Genomic DNA, 10000 nt, shown 5'->3' with positions numbered 1-10000 from the left:
GGTTGAAGTACGACTTAGAGAACCGTTCAAAAGACATGGCCCGTCTTTTGGGGCTTGTAAAGTTGCCGCTTCTCTCACCTCAGGTAAGAGGGCTTTTGGTCTTTTATGTGTAATGTGTCATTTTTTTATATGTATATGTATGTGTGTTTGTTTGCATGTGCATAACTACGTACCTTTTGATTTAGCTTGTGTGAATGAAGTGTAAATTATTTTTCTCTGAAGCTTTAACATTGGTAATTTTTTTAAGGTAAAGTGAAAGTAAAGTATTTTTTAAACACTTGTTCCTTTCATCTGTTTCTTGATTAGCACTTAACTTTGTAAATAAGCTATGTAGACAAGCATGCAGTCTACTTAAAGTTTAAGCCACAGAATCAGTTGAATGATACCTAGTTATTGGAAAAAAATTGGACATTAAATTAACATGATCACAGCTCACTGAAATTTTCTATCATAATGTATATTGTTTTTTTCTGCAAATCTTCTGGTCATCCTCTCTGAAGTGTAATGTAACAGGCTAATCAACTTATCTGCATGGTACCTAATTTTCATGTTGTCCTTAAAATCCCAGATTAACAAAATTTCACATGATAGTATAACAAACAATATGTGTCTCCTCAGTTCCTGGCAGACCACATAGAGACCAATTTGCTTTTTAAAGAAGACCGTGAATGCCAAGACCTGATTGTAGAGGCCCTCAAGTACCACCTGCTGCCTGAAAGAAGATCCACGCTCCAGTCGCCCCGCACCAAGCCACGGAAATCCACCGTTGGGGACCTTTATGTTATTGGGGGCATGGACTCCAATAAGGGTGGGTGGAGAGGAAGTAAGGTTAAGTTAATTTTTAGTTTATTACTTTTTTTTTTTTTTTTTTTTTTTGCCTGGTTGGCTCCTTCTGATACAAACTGCCACTGTTTATGTACCAATGGTTAAGATGCAGGTCGTAAAGGATGCAGGTATTGTCTCAATTTTAATGCTTTCTTAGTTGTACAATCTCTCAGGAAGTTCCTTTGGCTTTACTTTCATTTCTTTGAGATGTCTTACCTGTTTTATTTTCTCTTTTTTTCTGTAGTTACTTTTTGTGAATATACCTGTAAAATTCCTTTCTTACCTCTGGATAGTGTACTCCATTTGTGGTATATATTCATAAAGACGAGGAATACTTTGATTATAATAGATGCAGGACTTATTGTAAAATTATTACATTCACTACATTACTATCTGGCAACTATTTGTATAGATTTAATTGTGAGAATAATGATGCATAGGTTTGAACTGCATTCATGTTGACAAATGTAGGAAAGATATAAATGAGAATGAATATCTTCACAATACACGAGATGTATTTGACTGGTTTTAAGTACATCTTCATTAGAAATACATATATGATGAAGATATATTTGAAACTGGTCAAATACATCTTTTGTATTGTAAAGATTTTCACTCTCATTTATACTTTTTTAGATGCATAGGTTTGTATAATACCTTGTGATTATTGGCAATAAATTTATACCACTAGGGAAGAAGTGGAGGTTGGTCAGCCTTTCACAAGTGAAGTTTTATATTCTTATTCTTGAATCACTAGTGAAATGAGATATATCTGATTTTGATGATTTATGATATAAGTTTTATTATATTTGAAGTAAACTGTATCATTAATCTTTTCACTAACCATTTTTAAAAATCCATTTTTTTATTCTAAAATTGATGCCAGATGTTAAACATGGTTGTTACTCTGCTTGATAATATTGATGGAATGAATTAAAATTACTCATAGAATCTATTTAAGTTTGATATTCTGACAAAAGAAAGAAAATCTGACTTAGTCAAGTAATATTATAAACAGATAATTTGTCCCATTGTTTGTACAGAATCCAGTAGGTTTTAGTAAAATCTATTATTGAATAATATATATAAAGGTAGATGAACAGTTGGCTGTAATGTACCTTGCTTGGTGGTGGTTCAGACCTTTGTCTATAACTGTATCTCTATATCTATATCTTATCTCTCAACTTTGAAATCAGAAAGAAAGCAAAATATTTACACAATAACCTTTGCATCCTTGGAATAGGTTCTACAGGCATTGAGAAGTACAACCTCCGAACAAATACATGGAACACAGTAGGAACTATGACGGGCAGGAGGCTGCAGTTCGGAGTAGCTGTTCTGGATGGGAAGTTGCATGTTGTTGGAGGGAGAGATGGCTTCAAGACCCTGAATACCGTTGAATGCTACGACCCAACAACAAATGTCTGGACACAGCTGCCTCCCATGTCCACTCATAGGCATGGCTTAGGTAATGCTGAAGTGGAAGTTAGAGATATTTGTTGCTATTTTATTTATAAATTGTTATTATTTCTTATTAATTCCCTTAAAAGAGGTTAAAATGACCTTTATCCTTATTATGACTGGGCCAGAATTTTTTTGTGACATAATCATTACACAACAGTCTAGCCTTTCTGGCATGTGCTGTGTACAGCCAGTCCACCTGCTTGCTCGCAAGTGCATGTCATAATGTGCATACATATCGTACTTCATTACGTCACGATGGTTATAGACATGCCCATCAATAAAGTATCCAGAAGCATATGTTAATATAAGACTGTTACAATATTTAAGCTGATATCTTGAGATCATTTACTAGGTGTTTTTTCCTTTGACTTGGTTAAAGGCACAGTTATTATTTTTTTATTCTTATTTTAGGAGTGGGTGTTCTTGAGGGACCTTTATATGCTGTTGGAGGACATGATGGATGGAGTTACCTGAACACTGTTGAACGTTGGGATCCCCAAGCAAGACAGTGGAGTTATGTTGCACCCATGTCAACTGCCAGATCCACTGTTGGGGTGGCTGTATTAAATGGAAGGTAAAAAAGAAATTATCCCAGAATTTTTGTGTTTAGGCTTTCATTGGTAAGAGAGGTTTGTTTAATAGAAGCCCTAAGCTAAGCTGGATTTTGTCTTATTATAAAAGGAGATCAGTCACTATAATTAAATAACCATCAAAAACTAAATAAGGTAAAATATAAAGCATTTTTGGTAAATAATTATTCCTCTTTTCTTATGTATGTTGATGGATAAGAGAAATATCTAGAAGAATAGGCTGTAACTTGTATGATTTAAAAAAATAATAAAAAAAAAAACTGTGCTCATATCCTGCCTTTGATTTTAGACTCTATGCAGTAGGAGGAAGAGACGGATCATCTTGTTTAAGGACGGTAGAATGCTATGATCCCCACACAAACAAGTGGACTCCATGTGCTCCGATGGCCAGGAGAAGAGGCGGTGTTGGGGTGGGAGTAGTGAATGGATTCCTCTATGCTGTGGGAGGGCATGATGCTCCTGCTTCAAACCCATGTGCTTCCAGATTTGACTGTGTTGAAAGGTAAGTGCATAGGTTGGTGCTGTTCAGATATGTCTGTGGAGTTTTTCTGTTAGATACAGTGAGGCCAGAAAGCAAGGGCCAAATGCTGCATATGAGCCAGGTAACCTAACTAGTGTAAAAGACAAAAGTACATGTTTATATACTTTGTGAAACAAAATATAGAATGTTTTCTGTAAAAGAAAAAAAAAGACAATTTGAGTCATCAAAAAACTAATAAGTTTTGAGTGATATTCTTGATAGGCACAATGTCAGTAAAACCATATATAACACAAGATATGGTTAGAGCAGTAAATGTATTGGAAATCATGTAAAAGTATGCCAATATATAATAGTATGTTTAACAACCCTGTCTAAAGGGCTGTCAGACATGCTGTTGTAGGCAAATTGATTGAAGGGGTTTAGAAAAACGAACCAGTTCCTTAATTTTAATTTTTTAAGGTAATGTTCTGAAGTAATGCTGTTATTTTTAATGTATATTCTTTTTTGCTTTATGCACTCTTCAAATAGAATAGAAAGTAAGATGGGAAAAGGATTTTATCATTGGATGCATCACTATAGTTTCTGAAAATATACTGTTACTACTGAGATGGAAATTCTGTCCCTTTTGACATTGCATTTGTTTCCAGATATGATCCTGCTACTGATACATGGACACAGGTTGCATGTCTAAGTTTAGGCTGTGATAGTGCAGGAGTGAGTCTGCTGGGTGACCGTCTGTTTTGCGTTGGAGGTTATGATGGCCAAACCTATCTCAATCTTGTGCACGCTTATGACCCTCAAACCAATGAGTGGACACAGGTAAGAGATAAGTCAGTTTGATGTCTTTTAATTTATTTTTCTTTTTTTTTGGGGGGGGGGCCAAAAGTACTTTTCCAGTATCATATCTTCAATAAGAGAATAATTAATATATCAAAACTAGTCAAACACTACAGACAAAAGATTTTAAGATGTATGAATACTTCTATTGCAGTGACAGACTCCTCTAACTATGTATTTTTTTCTCCAGATGGCTCCACTGCCCACAGGACGCGCTGGGGCTTGTGTTGTAGTCGTCAAGAACACTCACTGACCCAGGTTTTCCTATACTGGAGTCTAGAGCTACTTGTGTTAGTGGGTACTTCCATTAATGGGTACTACAGGGTACTCAAATGGAAAACTGCATAAGACACCAAACATTAGAGATATTTTGGATATGAATCTGTATTTGTGTCTTTGCAATATTTGATAGATTTTTTCAAATGTTTTATGCATTTTGAAAGAGGCTTTATGATGATGAGACTTTTTTTGCATTTATTATACTGTTCTATCAAATTTTGAAAAGATTATTTTATAGAATATAGCAGTATAACTGAAGAACAGTCTCGTGCAATACCACCAGTGATTTTTATATTGAAGTTATTAAAAACAAGGAAGGAATCCTGTAGTCTTATAATGATCCAGATCTCAAGGTGAGATACAGTTTAAATTTTTGTTTTATTATTTTGACTTTTTTATTATTCATATTCTTATAGATTTTTATATAGAGTTTTGTGATATGAAAACAAAATCACTTTTCCAAACCATCTCATTTTTTGACACGATGCCATTAAACAGAGATTGAGATATCATTGTGGTCAAGCTACATTTAACACTCCAGACTGTATATAAAGACATTATGTTAGCTGTAAAGACTACACAGAATGATTCTGTAAGGTTCTACAGAGATAATTCTCTGTGTTGAAGTCTTACAGTGTTTGCTTTTTTATATATTCACAGAAAGAAGGTATTGCCAGGTCGAAAAGCACTATGGAGTTGGCAGGAAGAAATGCATTTAGATTTTGAATTTAGTGTGTTGAGGTAAATCATTTTTCTATAGTAATTCATCTATTTTTTTTATTTTATTAATTCATGTGATTACAAGGTGAAGAAAATTAGACTGGACTAGGTAAGCATGTAAACAGGAAAAACAAAACATTTTTTTTCCTTTCCCAGTGAGAATTTGAAAGTTTGATCTTAAGAGTCAGTCAGTATTTAAATGATTCATCTTTTTTTCTGAAGAAGCTTTGAGTCTCCTGAAAGTACTCAACGGTATCTATCAGGAATTAGATGTAAAACCTACAGTAACAAGCCATGCATACATTTAGTGTCCATTTCTGTAGCATTTTACACTGTAGAAGTTACTTTGGCAGATAAGTATTTTTACATTATTACACAGTTCAAAGTTCATTAATGGCTCTAGTTTTTAGGATGTAACTCGCTGATATTGCACATCTTGTTAGCCTCACAGTCAAACCAATAAAAGAAATATTGCATTTTATTAGATAAAGCACTAGTTTGTTGAAACAAACATAGCAATTATTCATGAAGAGGCTTAAAATTATAGTAAGATAGGGAAGCTGAGGAACATTGCATTCCAAGGACATACCAAGATGTCAGAAGAAGCATTGAGCATTGACTGAACTTTGAAGGTTAAACGTGATAATAGCAGGTAGTATAAAACTTAGATGATAGTGTAACTTTGTGATATTAAACCCTCCTCCTTTTCTGGATATGAAAATCGCAGTTTGTAAGATAAGCTGGGACATTTTGTTCCAAAAGACCAAGGCGTTTGTCGATTTGTGGAGAGGGGACGAGGACCTTTTTCTCTCTCTTTTATTGTCCAAATCCATTGCTTTTACAAGTTTATTTTGGAGTTGGTATGGTATATGAATACCAGATGCATCTAAAAATTTCAGTACAAGGAAAACTGGATATTTGCTACTGGCATTTTTCCCCCTCTCCAAATACGACGTTTATCTTTGAAAGTGCTCACTTCCACATAGACAATCTCACTCTCAAGGAGCAGTTGGCTCTCTGGTGTCCCAGGCAGTGGCACTTACCCTGTGGAAAGCCACCTCCAAATTTATTTTATTTATTTTTTTTTTTCTATTGATTATGACATCTCTTACTTTTGTGATTTGTCATGGGCTTTTGATATGGTATTTTTGATTGTTTTTTCTGTTTTATGCAACTTACTTTTTACCTTCCAAAAGTAAATCATTTATTAGTAAAGTCTTTCACAATAGAGACAAGAAACAAAAATGGACAAAGGCATAGCAACAACTAAGTGAACATGGGATGCAGGGTAGAGATTGAGGAGACAAATGTAGTGATGGTTGCACTTAGAAGTTAAATGTAAAGGTGGCTGCATTAACCAGGTGAGAATATTGATCATGGGAAAGCTTTAATGTCTTCTGTTGAAAAAGGGAATTGATTACTAAATGTAAGGTGAAATAAGAGCAAGAAAACAAATCAGGACTTCATCAAATGCTTTTGCATGATGCAGGAACTGTCTATCATGCAACTGTCTTTTGGTCTTTGTGAGAGGATTTGTGAATAGGTGCTAAATTCAGTGCTTTATGATTCATGTGTTAATATGGAAAATTATGAGCAAGTTATAAAGCATTTATTAGAGTGAAATGGAAGGGAAAATACTAATTTACTTTATAAGATGTATGATTAGTTTATAGATTCATTAAGGCAGAAGTGCAACAAGCCATGGACAAAAGCAGTGGAAGAATACATTCATCATTATGAATAGTTATTGAGTGATCAAGTTTAAGTATGTATTTCTATCATTCTAAACAGGAGTAAAAGGTATTGTGTTATAATGAGGCCATGTCGATTTGTATGTTTTGGCTTAGATAACATAGTAAAAAATATAGTTTGGGTAAGGCCGATGTAAGAGCAAAGCTTTATGGTATTGTAGAAAAAGAGATAGTTCATATCAAGCGGTGTATCTGCATTCTTTCAGGACAAAATATGTGCTAAACTAGTTTGGTCTCTTATTTTGCACTAGGTAAATGTGCTGTTGAAGGTTATACAAATAATCTGCTACAATCATTATTAAAAACTAAAAAGTATTTATGGTTTTGGTAGATTTTTTTTACACTTGGATTGTTAACACATGTACTGAAATAGAGTAAATGACCGGATAAAACAGCTTTCATATTAAAAAACAATTAAAGTGTATAGGTCAACAGTCAGAAATAAATTGTAATACATATATTTGATATGCTAAATGAATTTAGAAGCAAGAGGATTGATGTGTCATGCAATATGTAGACACTATGGTTAACTGTAGAAACTCTGCATTATAGTTTTGTAGAAGCTTATGCATAGATAGAAAAAAGTCCTCAGACTCATGATAGTTGTTAACGTTTTTTTAGTAAAGTTCCCATGTTTGCTGCACTTTTGTAGTTTAGATATTAACTGCACTGCCAAGGATAGATATAACACCCCAAGATAATTAACCAAATCTACTATTGTAATTAACTAAATAGCAAAGGCAAAGAAGCTCTAGGAATTACCTTCATAGCATACCAGTGAACAGTGTTGTAACCTCCCAGTGCTCATCTGGTCAAATTAGTCAAAGGGTCTTCCTCTGTGAATTTACTGGGCATTTTGAAGTTGTCACTTTAAAATTTATCTCTGTTGGCTATTGGGATTTCAACTTGCTTTATTAAATATTTCAGGTGCTGTTTCAACTTTCTTCTTCTTCTTCTTTTTTTAAAAGAACAGTAATTAAGTATTCTTCATGGATAGCATTTAAACTAACATTTATTCAGTTGCACAGTAAAATTATGTTAAGGAATGTGAGTTTAAAAGGTGCTACACTTGCAAAGGGTTTGTGCTTTTTTCACTGCTGTAGTTTTCTAAGCCACTTTGTTCTGTAACTCTCATAGGAAATTATGTACATTTGCTTCCTGAATGCCAGTAGGATATACATGATTCATAATATCAAATATCAAGAGGGATGAGATACTGTGGGTTTTGCTCCTGGTACTTCCAAGAACAGATGGATTGTGATAGATTTGCATTTGATTTTGGTATGCTGCTGTACAAGGGACCATTGACAAAGGCTTCAATACATGAAGAAGCTCATGTGCACTAATGTACTTTCATTAAGTTTGTCTGGGTAAGTTTACAAACCAGACTGTGTCTACTGCCACCTACTTCCTTACCATATGCTCAGAACACTCATAATAGTGTCAACTATGCTGAGAGTCCCTGAAAGTCATCTTCAGCATGTTTTAAATTTTATATCACAAGTCTTAGGTCTAGTTCATGCCATATGTGGGCTGGAGAATATTCAGCTGCTGTACTAGCAGCTTATACTTCCATCCTGTTACAAAAATCAAATTTATTCTTATGATATGGTCATAAGAAGAAAGGATGAATTCCTGATGTAAGTGAAAGTATTCTTTGTTTAGTCAAAATTGGTTAATGGAAATGGTCTAATAGACCTTTGCATTTTGTTTAACAAATTTTAGTTAGGTACTTGAATATGGTGTAGTTTTTCCCATGTTCAAAGTAAGTATATGGGTTTTATAATGCAGATTCCAAACACCTGACATAACTGATTATGCATCAGATTCTACGTTATATGTCAGCTAAATACCAGTAGAATTAGGAAAGTTCTAACATAAAATTTTCAAGTCCTTGTTATTGGCAGCTATAAATAAAAATATGTAATGATTGTAGAACTTAAGCTCATGTCCAATGACCAATGTAAGTCTTTCACTTTTTGACCTTTATAACATATTCCATGGGTAGAATAAGAAAACATGAAAAAGATTACAGTATGCTCTATTCAACCCAAGAGATATCCATGTATTCACTGACGTGACTATGGACATTGTACAGCTTCAACAATTCAATCTGGCAACTTTATTGGTTTGCTGTTCAAGATTTTATTGTATCTGACATGCGATGTAAGGAAGGTACCTGTTCCCCTGAAAATGCTGTTTTTTTAAGATTATAGTAGTCTTGACTGAGGAGCTTCTTTGATTTGTCATGAAATCAAGGCAGAAGAAGCCAGTGCTTCATGAATATATATTAGTATGAAATAGATTATTCAGTGTAGTTAAGGGAATCTTCTATTTAGTTCATACTGTAGATTCATTATACTAAATGTTAGATTGTTTACTCTCCATTTGATCAAATGTTCTTTGTGATCAAATTGATCAAAGTAACTTTTAAGGAAGACATAAATAATGAAGATTTCATGAATTATATATTGTGTGTCTTTTAAATTTATAATGAATATCATTACAGTGCTTGACACACATTTTGCAGCATTTGGAGAAAAAGCAATTTAATTTTCCAAAAAAATATGGATGGTTTAAAGTTGCAGTTGAGTGGAATTACTGTTCAAAGCTATAAAAAGTGTTCTTACTCTCAGCCAAATGATGTGCTCCTCATAGCTTTATCAAAGATTCTCTGCTGCACTGTAAATATATATTTACTAAGAATTCACATCCAGCAAACATATAAAACTGGTGCACTTTTGTAGGGGTGTGTTTTTTTTATTGTTTTGAAGGGCTCTTCTCTTCTGACCTGTGGTCCATTTCTCACTATACAGGGTATTTCACAAATGTCTGATAATATACTGCTCATATTTTCTTGGACTGGCTTCAGATACAAATTTTACTCTATTTCTCATTCAGGTGTCAATGACAGAATTGAAAATGTGATATCCCTATGCTTAAATGGAAGGCAACATTTAATACAGATCTAAATGTTTTATAAGTGTTTGATATTTTGTAAATGTAAATGTTCTTGTTGCAAATAGAAGAGAATTTTTCTTTTCTTTTCTTTC

The 10000-nt window shown here is 33.7% G+C and overlaps 1 protein-coding gene across 5 annotated transcripts in view; it reads left to right on the top strand.

Annotated features, from left to right (window-relative positions):
* The window catches only part of LOC113807056 (kelch-like protein 5), a 408426-nt gene that overhangs the window by 33001 nt on the left and 365425 nt on the right, over positions 1 to 10000 (top strand). For 3 of the 5 annotated variants that reach the window (XM_027358221.2, XM_070128942.1, XM_070128940.1), the window contains exons 6-12: positions 1 to 83; positions 619 to 823; positions 2069 to 2293; positions 2701 to 2863; positions 3169 to 3381; positions 4008 to 4179; positions 4388 to 10000. The exon at positions 1 to 83 is cut by the window's left edge and continues 13 nt beyond it; the exon at positions 4388 to 10000 is cut by the window's right edge and continues 2297 nt beyond it. In XM_027358221.2, coding sequence (XP_027214022.2) covers positions 1 to 83; positions 619 to 823; positions 2069 to 2293; positions 2701 to 2863; positions 3169 to 3381; positions 4008 to 4179; positions 4388 to 4450 — 1124 coding nt within the window. In that variant the 3' untranslated portion in view covers positions 4451 to 10000. The remainder of the gene's footprint in view (positions 84 to 618; positions 824 to 2068; positions 2294 to 2700; positions 2864 to 3168; positions 3382 to 4007; positions 4180 to 4387) is intronic. The other 2 variants (XR_011398970.1, XM_070128941.1) reach the window with 2 other exon arrangements.

This window comes from Penaeus vannamei, chromosome 13, assembly GCF_042767895.1.
Source record: "Penaeus vannamei isolate JL-2024 chromosome 13, ASM4276789v1, whole genome shotgun sequence".
Classification (NCBI taxonomy): domain Eukaryota; kingdom Metazoa; phylum Arthropoda; class Malacostraca; order Decapoda; family Penaeidae; genus Penaeus; species Penaeus vannamei.
Note: the sequence above shows the minus strand (reverse complement) of the source record. Positions and strands in the feature narration are given on the sequence as shown.